At 37.4% G+C, this 21,159-nt stretch overlaps 1 protein-coding gene and 1 long non-coding RNA gene across 7 annotated transcripts; one reads left to right on the forward strand and one right to left on the reverse strand.

The window, feature by feature from the left end:
* The first annotated feature begins 1,601 nt into the window (after positions 1-1,601).
* Positions 1,602-13,486, forward strand: LOC132367234 (protein NipSnap homolog 3A-like). 2 transcript variants are annotated; one of them, XM_059925211.1, is made up of 7 exons: positions 1,602-1,769; positions 4,542-4,752; positions 6,594-6,752; positions 8,219-8,368; positions 12,084-12,130; positions 12,412-12,498; positions 12,589-13,486. In XM_059925211.1, exons 1-7 carry the CDS (start codon positions 1,710-1,712, stop codon positions 12,610-12,612), a joined length of 738 nt encoding a protein of 245 aa, XP_059781194.1. In that variant the 5' UTR covers positions 1,602-1,709; the 3' UTR covers positions 12,613-13,486. The 2 variants fall into 2 exon arrangements, with proteins under 2 accessions (XP_059781194.1, XP_059781193.1); XM_059925210.1 differs by lacking the exon at positions 12,084-12,130.
* On the reverse strand, positions 5,881-20,940 carry LOC132367236 (uncharacterized). 5 transcript variants are annotated; one of them, XR_009503738.1, is made up of 4 exons: positions 20,753-20,940; positions 15,859-15,916; positions 14,288-14,401; positions 5,881-7,755 (listed from the first exon to the last, which is right to left on the reverse strand). It is a non-coding gene; the product is annotated as an uncharacterized LOC132367236 (long non-coding RNA). The 5 variants fall into 5 exon arrangements; XR_009503736.1 differs by lacking the exon at positions 5,881-7,755 and adding an exon at positions 8,990-9,462 and having other exon boundaries at positions 20,794-20,940; XR_009503737.1 differs by lacking the exon at positions 5,881-7,755 and adding an exon at positions 8,990-9,366.
* Between the last annotated feature and the right edge of the window lie 219 nt (positions 20,941-21,159).

Genomic DNA, 21,159 nt, shown 5'->3' on the forward strand with positions numbered 1-21,159 from the left:
CAACCACAGACAATAGCCTTGTAATAATTCCCTAGTCTTAACAGTATAAGCAATATTACTTCAATGTGTGCATGAGTGTAATGATTGTGTAATTGGATTTAGTGTGTGTATTTATATGTTTGGAAGGTAATGTAATTAGTAATTATGTAAACATGAATATAATCAAATTAATAACGTTACAATTAACTATTCTTAATGTAAGCATTATCAGATGCAGGAAAGGAAGTGTATTTTGGGGTAGTGGTATGTAACAGACCTAAATCCTCATTTTCCAAGCAACAGACACTATCTATAACTTAAAATATCAAGAAACACCAGAAAATGCATATAATGACATTTACGTAATAATAAACAAGCTCTACAAGCAACAGCTGAAAATGTTTAAAGTAACTACTCTGGGGACCAATTTCAGGAATAAGAAGGACAAGATCAGAGGTCTGCTGTTTTGCTTTTAAGGCTTAAAAACTGTTTGATTCAAACTATATATATTTAAATTTGAATTTTCGAATCTAGTTCGGGGCCCCCATTCCTCTGAGCTCCTGAGAAATACAATCTATACCATTATTAGGAGCCTTACAAGGTCATACTGGGGGTGGCAATAGGGAGAGAAAATGCACTTAATGAACAAAAGGGAAGAATCACTAGTCTTTAGCTACACGTGAATCACCCGACTAAAACTGACCGCTGCAAACACGTCCGCGATTTAAAATGCAAAGCATGTAATGTCTGAAACATTCAAGAAATACATGGAAAAGACTCTGACAAGTACAGGTTTCTGGTAACAGACTGTACTGCTGAACTGAATGAATAAGCATTTTCAGAACTCTAATGAAAAACTGATGAACTCATAAAAGTGCTAACAAAAGATCAAGATGAAAAAAAAAAATTAATTACATGGGACTGAGTGAACTGATGAGGATGAGTATAATTTTTGTGACTTTCTGTCTGAATTTAAAAAAAAAAAAAAAAAAATTCCACAAGGACTCAGAGGCAAAGAATATACAAATCAATTTTCACTGCAAAGTAAAGGAGCTGTTACAGTGGAGGATTACTGGACTGAATGTCAATACTATGACATAGTATGAGTGTGTTTCATGTTTGGTAATTGCAATCATTGTTGCTTTTGTTGTGGTCATCCATGTACAATGCTTGGTGTCAGTCGATTTATCTCTTGTAAAAATAAAATACAGTGTGTGTGTGTGAAAAAAAAAATAAATAAAATAAAATATTTACTGTTGTTGTAAAAAAAAAAAAAAAATGCAAAGCATGACACACACGCATCCATACTGCCTTCGCAATGGTCATACACACTCTCATTCTACACACGAACTTTTACTGATTGTATGCAAGAGCTCTTGGAGATGAGGCGATGTGTCCAGACAGGTGGCACAGGAACGACCTCAGCATTCAGCTAATTCTAATATCACTCTTGACGATGGGGGTAAGAACGTTTGGGGAAACAAAGGAGCCAGGAAGGGCCAGAGGTCACACCAAAGGCGTCTGAGACCAGCCCCGGGCGGACGCCTTACGCACTGAGCTCTCCAGCCGCGCCCCAACCCCGGGCGTGAGGCGGAGCTGACCCGCGGATCCCCGCCCCGAGCCTGCGTCCGGCAGTAGTGCAGGCGCCGCTCTCTGCTAGTCGGCAAGCCAGAGGAGGAGGAGTTTAAGGAAGAATCCCGGCCGCTGCCCTCAGCGGTCGAAGCCGCGCCATGCTTGCCCTCGGAAAGAGCCTGACTAAGGCTCTGGCCGCTCGGACCCTGGCGCCTCAGGTACCCGCCCCGGGGACGCGCCCAAAATGATCCCTGGGAGAGGGGAGGGGAGGGGAGGGCCCGGGAGGCGCACCACCCGGCTCGCGCTCCCTGACCTGGGAGCCTTGTGCTGCTGCCTTCTTGTAGAGCAAGTCCCAGCACCTGGAAGCGAGGACCCTGGAGCGCGCAGGAGGAGAAAGGGTGCCCTTAGGGGAAGACCGGCTGCCTGTGTCGCCTACGGCCGGCTCGGGAACAACCGTGGACGGGGGGCTTTTCTAGCCTGGGTGCCCGGCGGCCTTGAGGCCACCCCTGAAGCGCCAGCTCCTGCGTTCTTGTCGCCCCGCGCCTTTGGGCTCGCCGCGCTGGTCCCTGTTCCACGCTCTCGTCCAGCCTATTCTATTGACTTTTGACAAGCCACAAGCCCCTCTAGACTGAAGGGTGAAGGAGAAAAAGGTCAATCTGACACTAGCAAGAGAACGGGCCTCCCCCTTATACATGAAGTAAAACTTCTGAGCATTTTGCAGAGAACCTCAGAGAGGGGCCCAGGGTACAGGTGGTGCAGCATCTGCCCAGCTGCTACTGTCTCCTACAGTCAGTGCGCAAGTCACGCAGGGTCGAGAACTTCCTAGAAAATATGATGATGACAACCTCATTAAAGTTAAATGAGAAATGATGAATTGGGAGATTGGGATTGACATATAAAAAATAATAATAATTAAATAAATTTAAAAAGTTAAATGAGAAATGTACAAAATAGATTTTTGTGATTCGGCCTTAACTGTCGTGGATTGTCCTATTTTGTGAATCTAAGCTAGAGACGTTTTGTTCTTGTTTTTTGATGTTTAGGTTTGTACTCCTTTCTCAAGCAATAGGACAAGAAGGGAATTTACATAGAGACTGACTTCCTGTAAAGACTAAAGAGGAGCCATAATGGCCCCTTCACTCAAAATTAGCAATACAGCCTTTATACTGATTCTCTCTACTGGGGCAGGGCCAAAATTATTCCTTACAACTTTATTCTGAACTTTGACTTTACTAAATGTCGATCAAATGCCGTCTTATAGGTGACTTGGAAGTTATTGCTGCTGAAAATGAGCCCTGACATGAATATAAGGGAGCTTGAAGTACTCATGATTCTTCTCCCAGCACAGTTCTAGTTTCTGCCCTACAACAAAAATCACCTCCCCCGAGCACACACGTACTTATCTCAACTGCTGTTTAACCTTTCCCTGGGCTTCCTTTGTTACTTGTTTCTTTCTCTTGTGAAAGATTACAAAATTATGTGCCTTAACCACATACTTGTTTCCAAGTATCAATACAAATTCCTGAAAAATCAACTAAAAAAGCAACTGTTAACAAATACCCCACTGGCTCATTTTCTGATATATTTTATTTATAATACTTATTAAACTAGTATACCAGGCAGTTGTTTATTTGTGTAATATTGTCTTATTAGTATTTGGTTAAAAGGACACAAAAAAACATGTCCACCAAAAGTAGGAGTAGCTGGCTGCAGTTGTTTTTGGTGGGAATACCTGCTTTCATTGTAAGCTTAGACACTTGGGCAATAGGAATATAACTCATAGGGGACATGAGGGGAATGAACTCAAGTAGATAATTATAAATATGACATTATGCACAATGAAATCACATATATAGGCAACTGTGTGTTATAACCAAAAATACGTCAGAGAAAGGAGCCTACTGGTTTCATTTGACATATCAGCTGGTCAACATAAGCCCCAAATTCGTCCATAGCTTTGTTTGTACCAACATTTGTATTAGATAATTCTGATTAATCAGCTTCAGGAATTGGCACATGATACCCAAAACTACAATAACATGAAATTGTAAACACAAATGCCATATGAGTGTGTGTGTATACATGTGTGCATATACGTATTTACATACACACACATTTACATTCACAGGGGATAATTTCTGGCAGGTAATTTCCTACCTAAAGTTCAGTTCACTAAGACTCAGAAGATTAAACACAGCAAAAATGTATATAGTGACCATACCTCTAATACAAAAAGAACTAATGGTTCTTAAGGGATATTTCCATCAACTTAGTATAATTGGATGGATTAAATGCCCTTCTTCACACTGCATCTATAATTAAACCTAATAATGATTCAGACAGTTCTGACCTGTTGATTTTTCCTTTATAGAATTCATACAGTCTACCACGTTATAGTGCAATTTAATAGATTATGGATTCCCTTTAGCATTAGTTACATTCCAATTCTATTATTTACCAGTGATGTACTTCATTGAATTTGGAAAACACTTTGACCTGAATTGAAACTTACATTTTTAAAAAAAACCTAAAGAAGGTTTTTCTGCAAGTAAACGTATTTCCATCATTCCTGCCAGAACACCTGTATATTTTATAAAGTTCATTTAAATATATAACTGTAACACATACAGTATTGACTAAAGATAGAATATTGGATAAATAAGGTAAACCATTTGTAATTAATTAGAATCCTAGTTGTAGTTCTTGGATAAAGGACTCTCATTAAGACCCTAGTGCCTTCTTATGATTAACTTTTCATGAAAAGGTGGCTAAGGGACCCCTGCCAGGAAGCAGTATTTGTATATTCAGCACACTTAAGAGTACTTATCTTTATTGACATCTCTCAGCAAATTCTAAGGAGAGATGACAACAGAGGTACAAACATGGAGTATGAGTCTAATGAGTGTCCCTTCTTTGCAGATTCAGATTTGGTTGTAACATTATAAGCCTTAAGGTCCCCAAATACTTAAATTTGCCTTATGTTTCTTCAGGTGTGTTCATCTTTTGCTACGGGCCCCAGACAATACGATGGAACATTCTATGAGTTTCGTACTTATTGCATTAAACCTTCAAAGATGAATGAGTTTCTGGAAAATGTTAAGAAAAACATACATCTTCAGACAGCTCACTCTGAATTGGTTGGATCCTGGAGTGTAGAATTTGGAGGCAGGATTGATAAAGTGTTTCATATTTGGAAGTATGGTATGATTTTTCCAGCTTAAGTATTCAGTATAGATTTTCACTCTTTTGAATGTTACAATACACTTACCTCTTGGGTCTATGTTACTATAAATACACACAGGTTAAATTCAACTTTTAAAGAGAGGAACAACAAATACAACAACAACAAAAAATGAATTCAGTGATTACTCCTCCCACTGGTACCTCTAACAACTTTTGCCCAAATTCCTAGGTATCATCATTGGGAAAGTGTGACATCTCATATTTCAAATCATGAAATTGTGAACTAGCCTTTAATGCTCAGAAAGAACATAGAATGGTTTATTGTATAGATCATTTATGAAAAATTTAAAGCATTGATTGCAAGAGCCCAAGTGGGTAAAGATAATAAAAGGGAGAGTTATTTTTTCTTATTGTTGAATCTGCAACTGGATATCAGGATTTTAGTAGAAACAATTCAGTATTTCTAATTTAGTTTAGTTGAGGTTCATGGGGATAATAGTTAACTTCCAGGCCTCACCCAACTCAGACTGAATAATTTGTTAAATTTAGGGAACCACTTTTGTTTTTGTACCCCAAGGTTTCAGGGAATTCACTATCATTACACTGCTCTAGGGAAGTGAAGGCAAAGGAATTAGAATTCTCCCCATATTGAAGTTGACTTACTGCTGGTTTAGTAGAAAACGAAGAACAGGTTACAGGAATCCCCAGATTGTTACTCCAGTGTCCAATCTTTCTGAAGTCCACATAGGACTTGATGATATCCAGAGAACTTTTAGTAATTTCATTTAGTGTCTGGTCATCAAGTTAAGAGTCATTAATAGTGTCCAAAGTTAATATTCATCACATACTTTATTGTGAAAAGTGCTCATTCTATATTTAACATGGCCATAGTCTAGAGGATTTCCCTGTTGTAATAGGACAAACCCCATTAAAACACAATTTATGCTTTAATGTGCAACAAGGAGAATTATGTCCCATTAAGAAAATTACTAGTAAGATCATGATATAACTTACTTAAGCTCTAAGATAGATATTATTCCTTATCTCTAGCATAAACCATAGAAAACTCTTTTACCATTAACCTTAGGCCCTAATAATAAATATAGTGCTAGGCCTATACGTTATTAAATGTATATACCTGTTTGGGTAACAGAAGAGAAACAGTACTGGGTAAAAAGAATGGGTGTCAATAAGTAAGAGAATTAGCACTGTTTCTTTGGAAGCTGTTTGTTCAAAGAGGCTGAAAAAGCAAATCTTAATTTCATTTATGTTAAATTTAATTCAGTTGTACCTTGACCTGACTACCCACCACCAGCACTACCAAAGAAACAGTCTTTCTCTAAACTAACACTATAACTTAAATGCCTCAAATAATAAGAATAAATAATATATACGGGGTACTCACTTGGTGCCAAACATTGTTCTAAGCTCCCTTCATATACCAATTCTTTTAATCCTCACAACAGCCCTGGAGGTAGCTACTATATCATTATCCCTATTTCACAGAATAAGAGACAGGCACAGAATGATCCAATAACTTACCTAAGTCTCACAACTACCTACTAAATGGTAGCACCTATAAAGCCCATTATTATATGTCATCATTGGTTGTTTACGTTGCCACTCCCCTTTAGACCATGAGCAACTAACTACATATGTTGGTATCTCTAGTGATATAACACATTGTCCTTATGTGGCCTCAATAAACATTTGCTAAATTGAATGGAACCCAGAAAAAGTACAGGTGATTTTATTTTTTTATTGATGTATAGTTGATGTACAATATTATATATGTTAAAGGTGTACAGGTGATTTTAAATCAAACAATTTTATTTTTCTTACTCCTGTTATTCCCATAGACAATTTTGCTCAGCAAACTGAAGTTCGGAAAGCCTTGGCCAATGATAAGGAATGGCGAGAACAATTACTCATTCCAATTTTGGGTCTTACTGATAAACAAGAGAGTGAAATTACTTATCTGGTGCCATGGTGCAAATTAGAAAAACCACCCAAAGAAGGTAAGTTCATCTCTCTAAATTACATTGAATTTTAATGAAGAACATACTTAAGATTTTAAGCTATAAAAACTAAAGTTCCATAGGAAAAAATAATCCTTTGTTTTATATCGGAATATATTGTGATTATAGAGATAAAAATGAATTTGAGCTCTTTGCTTACAATTAAAACAATGAGCCTTAAATAATGAAATTTTTTCCAATTTGGAAAAACTGTTAAAGTTTAGATATGAATATGAAATACATGGGAAGAAAGGTTGAGAAGTTGGGGATCTGGAACACAGAACACATGTATAGGTAGGAAAAGGATAATGTATGATATTTTCTCATAATTTAGTATTTTTTTTTACACAAATTACAGTTAATCTAAAAACAGTAAGTATATCTTTGCTTGTAAAACTTGGGGGAATGGATTAATTTAAACTGTTAAGCTGAATTACTGTAGTTTAACTTTTTTGTTTTCCTCTTATTTCTCAGTTTGAAAGTAATTATTAAAATTTATCTTCTTGCTGATTTCACTTTCTTACTGACTTAAGGGAAATATTTACCTCAACCTAATTTTAAACAAAAGGCAGACTTTTTAAAAGCATAAACTAATTTTTCTTTCCCCCATAATCTCAACTTCGTAGTGTATCTTAGATGACAAGAGATTTGAAATGTCTTATTTGGATCCTATCCACCAGGACCTCCCCTCAGCCTTCAGCACTGTCTACGTGAACTTAGTGGCTCCTAGAACAGTGTCACATCTTGGTTATCTGCCTCTGTTGTTTATAATTCTTTAGTTGCTTTGTACTTTTTTTCCTTTTACTTCTCAAATCTACTTGTTCCCTAGTTTTTTTTTTCCTACCTGCTCCATACTTCTGACCAGAAGGTAAACTGATTTTCAAGTGTTTACCTGGATATTTAGGAATAATAAAACCACCTTCTTCATTTTTTTTCCCCTCAAAAATCTCACATATCACTTTGGGTCCTTTGTTTGCTGGCTGTTCCTGTTAGAAATGGAAACCTGTAGGGGGAAATTATACAAACAAAAAAGTGTTTCCTCTCAGAATTGGAAAGAAGGAAATATATGAGATCAGAAAATACTTTTCTTATTCATTTCTTACCTAGAATTAGACTCAGGCAGCTCAAAAATCCTAATCCTATCATAAATTCTCAATATTTGTTTAAATAACTAATTTTATAGATTAAAAATCGTTCAGATAAGAGCTTAATATAGCTTCCTTGTTCTTTGTTCTCTATGATAAGCTTAATAACTCACCCTTAAACATGGAGAAAGACTTTCTAAACATAAAAGCTAGGAAAAATGCAAGAAATGCAAAGAAATCATAAATATGTATACATAAACATTTTTATGTTTGATCCTCCAAATCTGTATATGTAGATTAGCCTTCCACTGGAACCACACTAACCTGATGAGAAATTTCTTGAATATCTTTTATAAAGTAATTATTTTCTCTCTATTCCAGGAGTCTACGAGCTGGTAACTTTTCAGATGAAACCTGGTGGGCCAGCTCTGTGGGGTGATGCATTTAGAAGAGCAATTAATGCCCATGTCGACCTAGGCTACTCAAAACTAGTTGGCGTTTTCCATACAGAATATGGAGCACTCAACAGAGGTATAGTTGTCCATTTCTTCTATGGAATTTAAAGTGTACTGGTGACCTACTAAGTTCCTCCAGTATTTTGTCACTGTTTTTGATTATGCCATATATTTAATTTTTATTGCCAAATATTTAGGGTTTTTTTGTCATTTTAAGGGTTGAAAATACCTGTTTTACATACTATTTATTTAGAATGTTAACCACTTATGAAGGCTTTTCCAAATGTTGAACTGCTTTCTTCCATGATACATCAAAATGATAAAATTAAAAAACTGCAAGGAGCCTAAGAAAAATCTGTTCATCTTGTTTTTCCTCTAAATATATTTTTATTGATTTTTAAAAATAACATTACTTGGGATAGAGTGTTTGTCTCTGAATGAAAAAGTAATACATATTTTTACAGAGACTAAATATCATGGCCATGACCAAAGGTGGAAAAAAAACATTTTCCACTACTTAGAGATAATACTGTTAACATTTTGGTCTTTCTATTCCTGTGTCATTCATATATATGTAGGTGAATGTATATATGTGTATACATATATATTCATATTCATATATATGCTAGAAATAATGCATATGCATGATTAATGACTTCCTAACACTCCACTGAGAGTAACATATGGCAGACAGATAGATAGTACATATCTTTATTTAATAAACACCTATTTGAGGCTTTTAATGTTAAATTTGAAAGTTACTGCAATCTGAATTTCACATTTTTTTTTTTTTTTTCAGAAAGATATTTGCCACGTATTTCTTCTTTAGGTCTTTTTTTTGTTTGGTTTTGGTTATTTTGGCTGTGTTGGGTCTTCGTTTCTGTGCGAGGGCTTTCTCTAGTTGCGGTGAGCGGGGGCCACTCTTCATCGCGGTGCGCAGGCCTCTCACTATCACGGCCTCTCTTGTTGCGGAGCACAGGCTCCAGACGCGCAGGCTCAGTAGCTGTGGCTCACGGGCCTAGTTGCTTCGTGGCATGTGGGATCTTCCCAGACCAGGGCTCGAACCCATGTCCCCTGCATTGGCAAGCAGATTCTCAACCACTGCGCCACCAGGGAAGCCCTTCACAGAGTTTTTTGTGGCAAACTCTAGAAAATGCATGTATAGTTCATCTGGAAGGATAAATGACCAAGAATAGCTAATTCATTACTTCCCTCTGCCTCCTCAACTTCCTTACTTGAATGTCCAGTGGACATCTCAAACCTAACATATTCAAAACTGAGCGTCTGATCTTTACCCAGAAATTTAACTTCTAGTAATATATCCTAAGAAAAGAATCCGAATATACCAAAAAAAATATTTTCAAGCTGGAAAATATATGAAGAGGAGAAAAATTATGAAAATTATTAGCTGTCTATCTCATACCACATGCTAAAATAAAATTCAAATGGATTATAGATTTCAATGTAGAAGAAAAGAAGTCATAAAATTACTAAAATAAAATATAGATTTTTTTTCCGGCTGTATCAGGTCTTAGTTGCGGCACGCGGGCTCTTCGTTGCAGCGCGCGGGCTTCTCTCTAGTTGTGGCGTGAGGGCTTCAGGGCACGTGGGCTCTGTAGTTTGTGGCACGCGGGCTCTCTCATTGAGGCGTGCGAGCTCAGTAGTTGTGATGCGCGGGCTTAGTTGCCCCACGGCATGTGGGATCTTAATTCCCTGACTAGGGATCGAACCCGCATCCCCTGCATTGGAAGGTGGATTCTTTATCACTGGACCACAAGGGAGGTCCCACTAGATGCTTTTTTAAAATAATATGGATGAGAACTATATTTCTAAACCAAAACACAAATGAAAACAATGAAGGCAAAAAAATCAAGTGATGAATTTTTTATAAAAAGGCTCAATCTTTCTGCATGCCCCAAGACACCAGAAATGAAATTCAAAAGCAAAAAGAAATGTAAAAACATATGCAAAGGTAGATGTACAGATGACTACTAAATATATATTTAGGAAGACGTAGATTAAGACTATAAGGAGATGCCATTTTCACCAAATAAAGACATACTTATATAGATATAGTACCAGAGAAGCTGGGAAAAAATGAGTACCCCTACTGTGTAGCATATACTGGCTTAATAATTCCCCACCACAAAATTCAGCAATATAAATGAAAAGCCTTAATTTTAGAACTATTTTTGCCAATATTCTAGGAAATATGCATATTTGTATAGGTGTGTTCAGTTACACAGGAAGGAAATTTGAAAGAATATAAAATATATAGTGGTCACTTGAATGATGAAAATATTTTTTAAGTGGTATTTTAATTTTTATAATGAACATATATAACTTTTATAAGAAAAAACTGAAAATGAGTGTGCACACTTTTTAATCTTAAATTCATTCTCAGTGGAGAAAAGGGAATAAATAGTAATATGCTGAGTATAAATCAGTGCATCATTTCTGGACAACTTATAGTATGTATACTGTACCTATATAAGATATTCCCTTTGGTTCTCTTAACTTTAATTTTAGGAGTTTACACTGAGGAAATAATGAGATCCAGACTGGTTGGGTTTGAATCCCAGCTCCACCGCTTACTAACTTTGTGACTTGGAGTGAGTTACTTAACTTTTCTGTGCCTTACATTGCTCATTGATAAAATAATCATAATCATAACCTACCACCTAGGATTCTTGTGAAGACTAAATGAGTTAATACATGCAAAACGCTTAGAGCCAGGCCTAGAACATAGGAAGCACCCAATAAATGTAAGTAGTGATTTGTCTTTGACATTGTTATTTTTATAAATATACATGATAGGTGCTGCTCTAAGGAAGTTTTTGTCAGAAACAATGTAGTATGACCCTATGTATATAATATACTTGTAATACACAAACAGACACACATATATCATATATATCATGTGTCTAATATAAGCATAAACATATATGCTGTGTGCCTATAAATACATAAAAATATAAAACTACATACATATATAGGGCTTCCCTGGTGGCGCAGTGGTTGAGAATCTGCCTGCTAATGCAGGGGACACGGGTTCGAGCCCTGGTCTGGGAAGATCCCACATGCCGCGGAGCAACTAGGCCCATGAGCCACAACTACTGAGCCTGCGCGTCTGGAGCCTGTGCTCCGCAACAAGAGAGGCCACGATAGTGAGAGGCCCGCGCACCGCGATGAAGAGTGGCCCCTGCTTGCCGCAGCTAGAGAAAGCCCTCGCACAGAAACGAAGACCCAACACAGCCAAATAAATAAATAAATAAATAAATAAAAATTAAAGGTGCTAATAATTATTAAAAAAAAAAAAAGAAAAAAAAAGAAAAAAAAATACATACATATATACATAAATATGGAAAAGATACACCAGAATAGCAAAGTGATGAATTCTGGGTGGTAGGATTAGAAACTATTCCTGCTTTCTCTTTTTGTTTATTTGCATTTTCCAAAATCTATACAACCAACATGTATTACATTGTAATTATTTTTAAATTTTTAAATAATTTAAGTAAAAGAACATTTATTTCAGTATTTTGTAGAATACCACACTATTTTGAATGATATAAATAATCAACAATAAGGGGCTGGTATAAAAAGTTGTTATATCTATGGGACAGAATTCACATGTTAAAAATTAATAGCATTGTCATAGAAACTTCTCATTGTTGACTTTTTTAAATCAATTACAATGTATAATATACAGTAAGACCCTACTTTTATATTTCTCATCTTTTAAAAGAAATACAATAAATATTAATACAGGTTTTCTCTGGGTGGTTAAGTTTCAGCTACTTTAATTTTCTTCTCTGCATCAGCCAAATATTCAGTGGTGAGCATAATTTTTTTATAATCTTGCTTTTTCAAAATAAAGTAAAATCCTTCTGTTTCTTCTTCTATAAAACCAGTTTGACTAATTAATTTATAAATTTCTCTCCCAAATCTTTGACTCCTCTGAAATCTTATCACTAACATACTTAGTGCTACCTTTTTGATAATCACTATTTTGATTTAAAGAATAGGACTTTCAGTTTCTGATTAATATTTCTGTCTTTCTTATTTGAGTAATGCCACAGTCTTTAGAATCTATTTCTGGTTTATTTATTTCTGCAGTTCATGTTCTTTGGTGGAACGCGAGTGCGGATAGCCGAGCAGCTGGGAGACACCAGTCTCATGAGGATCCCAGAGTTGTGGCAGCTGGTAAGCTATTTCACTAGGTACGAGTTATTCTTAGAACAAATTTCATTTAGTCAACAACTTTATATACCTTCTTATGAATTTTTTTTTCAGTTCGGGAAAGTGTCAATTACCTAGTGTCTCAGCAGAATATGCTTCTGATTCCTACATCATATCCACCACTGGAATAGTTTTCCACGGACATACAAAGCATTGCATGAACTGCCATAACATGTGTCTGTTAATGGTGCTTAAATTCTTCCAAGAGATTCTGACTTTTATTTGAAGGAGGTGGTAAGCTAATTTGCTATATCCCTTGCATTTTTTAAAAGCTACTCTCTATCCACTGTCACCACCACTTCAGGAAACAGTCTGTTCATTTTCCCCTTGGTATTTCAGTATCTGTCACACATTAAAAATAGTTGCCATTACTACAGTATCTTGATTTTTCATTTGTTTCAGAATATCTCTTGTTCTCTATTTTGACAACCCTCTGCTTTTATACCATTTTCTTACATACAAATGATTGTTACATTTCCATACCTGTGATAGTATCGTTAAATTATATGCATAAATTATCAACCTTTTCATCATGTCTGTTTTTCTGAGATTATACAAGTTTTTGTTCAGTAAGGTTTTCTTTATAATACCAATTGGGATCCATAAAAAAATCCATTAATCATTTCTTTACTACAGAAAAGTACAGTATCATCTGTGTCATTTATGTTAATTATGGTTTTTACATTAATAATTAATTACTTGGAAAACAATGTTATTAGGTCCTGGTATTAAAGCACATTGATAACTCATTGGTTTATGTGCTTGCAGTATCTTCATTTACAGTTAATTTTACTAATTTTTACTTCATTTTGGATCACTGTTTAATAAAGATACTCGGTCATCTATTTGGTTTTTTTTTTAATTGAAGTATAGTTGATTTACAATGTTGTGTTAGGTCATCTATTTGTTTTAATGAGATTTATAATTATGGAAATGTCTGCCCTAATAAAAGCCTACATATACAATCTGATTCTTTTTATTGTGTTTTATATTTTTATCCTCATCTCTGGAGCTATTGTTGTGTTGCCATAAGGTAATGAGACAGTAATAATGTACTATCTTTATTGTAAATATTGTCACCTCAAGTAAATAGCCTGCAAGTAACCTTATAAGAATTTCTTCAGTACCATCACAGACATACTAGGATTTTCTTACAACTTTAGTTTTTATTTTAGTTGAGTGCCTCAGCCTTCTTAAACTAGATTTGGCACTTCTAAGCTCTCCTGGTAGCTTGTACTTACTTACAGCTATGTTATTTTATGTTTCTAACATACTGCAAAAACAATAAATTATGAATTAGCTATCTATGGGAAAACTGAAAAACAGGAAGCACGGTCACCTCTCACTTACCTGGTCCTCAGGAATCTGAAGGACAGATGAATTCCTAGTAAGGCAAAGAACACCCTGACTCTGAAGGCTAAAATCTATCAGACATGTTAGAAGCATTGGTTTTGAGTTTTGACTACGAGTCTTCCACCTCAGTTTTTTGAAAAGTTGTCACTTACTTAGGGAATGAGGTGGTGATGGTATGAATTGCAGTCTGTGTGGACGGATTTCCTCTGGCATGAGATCAGCCGTGTGCTTAAGGCCATGTTTGGTCACATGAAAGTGTACAACTGGGTCTGCCTTTTCCTCTTTCATTCATCTTTGGACTAGCTAGAACATTTCCTGGTGATGGCCAGGGGCCCTTTCATCCATCCAATCCAGAGCCCTGATGGAGGTTTATAAAGCAGCGGCAGACCAGCGTTCTTACCATGTCCTAGACAGAATTGGAGAGCCAGTAGAATGATGGGCTTCACTCCGCTGATGAACTACAGGTGCTTCCATTTGCTGACGCACCACTGGACCAGGAACACGACAAAGCTGGCTGGGACAGAGGACATTGCAGAGATGACACAGATGGACGTAATTATGTCCACTAACATGTTCTTGCAAAGAGAAAGTCAGTGAGAATCTGAGGGTTCACTGATGCAACTGAGGACTCAATCAAGGCAGACACACACATGCACACACGCAATATATGAAGAATAGCCCAGGGAAAAATACCTTTTCAATAAATAAAATAAAATTATTTTATTCAGAGTTAAAACATCATTGAGGTGAAAAAACTGACAGTGCAAATGCAAAATTGATTTCTCTGAGTTCATGAAAAAGTCTGGTACCAAAATGAAACTATTGAAAGAGGTCTGAGAAGGAATTTCCTGGCAGTCCAGTGGTTAGGACTCTGCACTTCCACTGCAGGGGGCCTCGGTTCAAACCCTGGTCGGGGAAGGCCCGGCCCAAAAATAAATAAATAAATAAATGGAATTTAATTTAATTCAATTTAGTTTAGTTTAATTAAAAAAAGGTCTGAGAGTAGCCTAATGGGGTTCACTTTGGTTCAGTTTTTGACATTATAAGACCAGCAGGTTGTAAATTCTCACACACAAAAAGGACTGCTTTGGTTTGAAAACTTAATAAACGCAGAAATATTAGTGTGAAGTTACTCAAATAAGTTAAATTCTTCTGGCTGTAAGTAAACTGGAAAACAACAATGTATAGCATATTAATCTAACAGAAACAAAAATTCTAACAGATTCTTGTTATAAGAACGGTCTTATACACCCATTATACAGAGTCATATAGGATTCCTAGTGACCTATACTGATACGCTGTAGGAGATAAGCAGAAACAATAATTGCCATGCTCCACATATAGGATCTACATTTTCAAGTATTAACTGGAGCTCGGTCTTGACTAGTGTAAGATCACTAAGTGCCAGTGATGGCTTTGTATTTAAAAGTCTTCACCAATAAGCTGTTAGGTGACCATGTTTACCTGCCAACTACTCCCATGTACCAGTTACTCACTGAAACATTATTTATAAAATAAACATATGGAAACACTTAAAAATCAATAGGGAAGAAATAACAAAGTTATGGTACAAATGTCCCTTGGTATTTCAGGGGATTGGTTCCAAGACCCCAGCAGATACCAAAATCTGCCATGCTCAAGTCCCTTATAGAGAACAGTGTAGTATTTGCATACAATCTATGCACATCCCCCTTATACTTCATCATCTCTAGAATACTTATAATACCTACTACAATGTAAATGCTATGGAAATAGCTGTACATAGAATGTAAATGCCATGTAAATAGTAGCCTGTCGGCAGCAAATTCAAGTTTTTTCCTCTCTGAACTGTCTGGAATTTTTTTTTAATGTTTTTGATCCTCAGGTGCAGAACCCGCTAAAGCAGAACCCGCAGATACAGGCCAACACTATACTCAAACACTGGATTATTGGGAAGTATTAAAATGAATGAACCATATCTGAACAACTTACTTTGTTACCTTTGTCTCTTAGTCTCTCTGAGCTTCTTGGTTGCTGTTTTTGTTTTAATCTGTAAAATGGAAATATGAACTTCACAAAGTGAGATGAAAGAGAATACGGAAGAAAAGATTAAGTAAAAGACATTAATATACACGACAGCTCCTATATGATATCAGGCACATTAGAATCTGATATTCTCTTGTCTGCAAAATAGGTATCATTGATGTTCTCTGAAAGAGAGAGGAATAGGATATATGATTTGAGAATAATCAATGTTTATTAGGTTAAGAATGAGAAGGTCAGCGAGACAGGAATGAGGAAAGAATTAACCAACCAAATGAGGGCCTAGCTCTCATTGAAGAGGTAATCACAAACGAGACTCTAGTCACATGAATCTACCAACAGGCCTCATTCCAAAACACTCACAAGCTCAGGACCCTTATTCAATGAAATATACTTTGAAATAGAATTTATACTAAGGCAGCCTGTAAAGTTATGACTTTTCTCTAGCTATTTTCAATGTTTATTTTGTGCTGAGTGTGAACTTCCAATGACTCCAATAGAGTGGGAAAACTGGGAACTGTATTTTTTAATATCCAGTGTCTATATAAGAAGAAAATCATCTTGAGTATGAAGACTACTTCAACTAATGTCATTAAGCTATCTTGCAAAGACAACACAGAATGATTTTCTGAAGGAATTTTAATCTGTGTAGTGCTGATCTGCTATAAACCATGTGTCTGTCAACCTTCATAAGAGATAGAGGGACATGTGAGGTTTAGTCATAAAGTGTGTATGGGAAAATCCTAGGCAATATCCTGAAGGACCTAACAAGGGGCAAAAGAGACAACAGGCCCCATGGGTTTGGACACAGCCTGTCAGCCCCTTGCATTAATGCTCTGGCCCTCAATACAATGTTGAGAATAAATAAAGCATAAAAAATTATAAAGATGCTGTAAAAGCAATCCATGATGGTCAAGTAAAGCTAAAAGAGATTAAAAAGTGAATTGATTACTCAACTGATTTAAAATAAATGGTAAACTGAACTGGTTTTAAAATCTGGCTTTAAACCCTGGATGTGCCACTGAGCAGCAGTGAACCTGAGAAAATTACTTCTCTCAGAAATTCACCTTTCTCACTTGGAGATAAAGCTTAACTCACAGCGTTTGGAGGATAATTAAAACCTGTGAGAAAGTGAGTAGGAAATTGTCGCAGCACTTAGCAGCGTCTTCCCTCTCTAAGTTACAGTCATGCATTTTACTCTTCACTATCTGGTAAGTACTTTCCCCTTGTAAATTCTCTCTCCCTTTCTGCTGACTAGATGCAGTTGATGATGGGGCTCTAGGGATGGCAGAGCCACAGGGTCGAGAAGCCTGGGTCCTTAATTCACCACATACAGAAGAGCTGCTTGCCAATTAGGAAAACCCATTTTAGATCTTAAAGAACAAGAAATAAAATCCTACTGTGTTTGAGACATACATTTTGGTGTCTATTTGTTACAGCACTTTAGCCTATCCTATTTAATACGTTCTTGAAAGGCTGAACCACATTCAGGAATACCAGATACGGCAGAAAGTGTCAAAACTAGTCTTAAACAAATTATGTGAATGACTACCAACCAAGCACTGAGATATTCAGCATTCTACCCTCCTCAGTCATAGGAAACTGGCAGTAAGGCTTATAACTCACAGATGGACTCCTGGAAGTTTCCTCGGAGGGGTAACTAAGAGAAATGACTTACCCATGGTAGCAAATGGGGCAATTTCCCCAGTGATGAAACAGCCCAGTCAGAAAACCCTACAGTGAAGCCCACTGTTTGACAGCCGCCCCTCCAGGTACTCAAAGAGCTGTCAATTTTTTTTTTTTTTTTGTCTCTCTCCAAAATACGAACTGATAGTCAAGGATCACAAACATAAAAATATTATAGGAAAAACCCTAGTAACAAGGGAGAAAAGGAATCAAATGAGAGAAAATATAATAAAACTTGAAAGAAAAAGAAATAATGCAGGAAGAAGACCTAAAGCAATGACTAAAATAAATACCTGTAATTAATGTCCACAGATACAGAAATATTTAACCCATGAAAAAAAAAGAGAATATTATTTTTAAAAATAAAAATAAAAATGTTCTGGGGAAGGGATAAAAAAAGAGCTCTTGTAAATAAATACTGTGAAAGTAGGAGTTTAAAATTCAGTAGATAAGTTAGAAGATAAAATTGTGGTACTTAACCCCAAAAAAACCTACACCAAAAAAGTAGAGATGTAAAATAGTAGAAAAAGAAAGTGAGAAGATCAAGTGGAGGCAGAATGTTTGAAAAACATTAGTTCCAGAGATTGACATGAGAAGGAAAAATCTCCAAGAAACACAAACATTTTTCAGGATTGAAGAGTGTCCAGATTAAGAGGGGACACTGAGTGAGGAACAATGGATGAAAGAAGTGCCTACTCCAAGGCATGTAATTGTGAAATTTCAGAACCCCAGGGAAAACGAAAAAAACATAAAAGATTCCAAAAAGAAAGAAAAACAAGTCACATACAAAAAATTAGGAATCAGAACGCTATGAATTTCTTACTAGAAGCTATAATACACTGGAGAATTGCCTTTGAAAATATAAGGAAAAATTATTTCCAATGTAGAATTTGGATTATATACCCAACCAACATATGAATCAAGAGGGTTGACAGAATAAAACATTTTTAGAGATGCAAGTCTCAAAAGTTTAACTCCCACGCACCCTTTCCAAAATGTAGGAGTAAAAAAAAAAAAAAAAAAAAGCTATAAAATCCTGGCAACAGGAGGTCTAACACAAGGCAAATGAGACCCCCAGGATATCAGTGAGAGGAGATCCCAGAATTACTACCATGCTATCTTAGAGAACGATTAGCCCACACTGGAGCAAGAAAACAAAAGACCCCCAAAAGACAATGCCAGAAGATGAAACTGACAAGCTGATTAATGGGTTTAATCATACTGAAATTTATTTTTCTGGCAAAGAATTTGGTGATTAATAAGTGATAGGTATAATGAAAATAATAGAAACAAATGAAAAAGAGAAATAAAATAGTTACTCTCCTTTTGATTAAGATCATAGGTTTAAGCCACTAGAAAATGATTTCTCAAGTAAAAAAGGAGTTCATACAGGGCTCCTGGTATGGTGCTCCATGGTGTCAGAACCTAGGCTGCTTCTCTCTTGTTCTGCCGTCTTCAGCATGTGGTTTCTACCTCATAGTCCAAGAACTCAAGCCATTACATCCACATTCCAGCAGGCAGAAATAAGAAAGAAACAAAGAGGGCAACAACCTAAACTGCTTTAAGACCACTTAGAGTAGGTCATAAATGCATTAACACATCCCACTGGCCAGGACTCAGTCACATGGCTGCACTAAGCTGCAAGGGTTGTATTGCTAATTTTCAAAAAAGGTGGGGTGGGAGAAGAATGGCTATTGGGAAATAGCTAGCAGTCTCTGCTACCTCCCTCCAGCACTTTCTATTCTCCATATCCTACTTGTTTTTCCTCATTGTATTTATTAATCCCTAACATGTTTTTCCTTCATATGTTTACCTGTTTCCCCTAACCTGGAAGTTCCAAGAGGACACAAACTTTGTGTTTTGTTCACCTCTGCACCCCAGTTTTTGTAAAAGTGCCTGAAGCATAAAGGAGTTTAATTAATACGGGTTGAATGAGGGTATGAATTGTGAATTCTAGGGAGAAAAAGTCTAAGAAAAAAACTTAAACATAAAGATCCAGTCCAGGCACAGATGATGTTTTTTTGTCTTGCTTGGTTAGATATGGACACCCATCAACTTGAAAAACTGACTCACTACCTCTGGAATTACTAATTTTAAAAAGCCTCCCTTCCTCTGAACAGATGATTCAAAAGTCTTTGCAAAGGCACAACCAATACAACCACAGATGACAGCCCTCTAATAATTCCCTAGCCTTAATAGTATAAGCAATATCACTTCAGTGTGTGCATGAATGTAACTATTGTGTAATTGGGTTTAGTTATGTGTTGTGTGTGTAGTTATGTGTGTAAGAAGGTAATGTAATTAGTGACAAAGGCATAAACATCAATATAGTGTAAATTTTAACTATTTTAATGTTATTTATCAGATGAGGGAAAGGAAGTGTATTTTGGGTGAATGGTATGTTAACAGACCTATATCCTCAATTTCCAAGCAACAGATACTATCTGTAACTGAAAATATCAAGAAGCACCAGAAAGTGTATATAATTCAGAAAAAGGGAAACAAGCATTAGAAGAAACAGCTGAAAATGTTGAAAGCGGTTACTCTGGGGACCAATATCAAGAATAAGAAGACAAGATCAGAAGTCTGCTGATTTGTTTGTTTAAATTTGAATTTCCATTATCTAGTTCAGGGCCCCCATTCCTCTGAGCAACTAAGAAATACTCTAACAAGGCCATGCTGGAGGTGGCAATAGGGAGAGAGAATGCACTTAATAAGGAAGAGTGAAGGCTCACTGGTCTTTAGCTACATGTAAATCACCCGAGTAAAAATTAACCCCGGCAAACACGTCCACGAGTTAAATGCAAAGCATGACAGGCACGCATCCATACTGCTTCCCAATGGTCACACAAACTCGCATTCTACACACGAACTTTTACGAAGTGTATGCAAGTGTGCATGGAGGTGACATGAAATTAACCAACTAATGTCACAGCGGACACTGGGGGTAAGATCTCTTGAGGGAACAAAAGTGCACCGAAGGGTCAGGGCCGACACCTAACGCGCCTGACAGGGGCAGGTGGTGGACGCCTCGCTAACTGGGCTGTCCGCCCCTCTCCCCCCTCCCGCCCCCGCCCCCGCCCCCGCCCCCGCCGCAGTAGGAGGAGCTGAGCCGCCCCGAGCCTGCATCTACCCTTGCGCAGGAGCTGCTCCCTACCAGTAGAGAAGCCACAGGAGAAGGAATTTAAGGAAGAATACCGGCCGCTGCCCTTCGCAGCGCTCGAAGCCGCGCCATGCTTGCCCTCCGAAGGAGCCTGACTAGGGCTCTGGTCGCTCGTACCCTGGCTCTTCGGGTACCTGCTGCTGGGACGTGACCAAAATGTCTCCTGGGGGAGGGGAGGGAAGGGGAGGCGAGGGGACTGCTGGGAGCGCGCTGGCCGCGCATGCGCCTACAGGCCGAAGAGCCCAGGTCTGCGAGCTCGGTGCTGCCGCCCAAGTTCTAGTGCAAGTCCCAGAACCCGCAGGGCAAGGACCCCGGGACACGCTGGGGGAGGAAGGGTGCCGTTAGGGGAAGACCCACTGCCAGGGTTGCCTCCGGCCGGCTCTCGAACAGCCATGGACGGG

The sequence above is a fragment of the Balaenoptera ricei genome, chromosome 6 (assembly GCF_028023285.1).
Source record: "Balaenoptera ricei isolate mBalRic1 chromosome 6, mBalRic1.hap2, whole genome shotgun sequence".
Classification (NCBI taxonomy): Eukaryota; Metazoa; Chordata; class Mammalia; order Artiodactyla; family Balaenopteridae; genus Balaenoptera; species Balaenoptera ricei.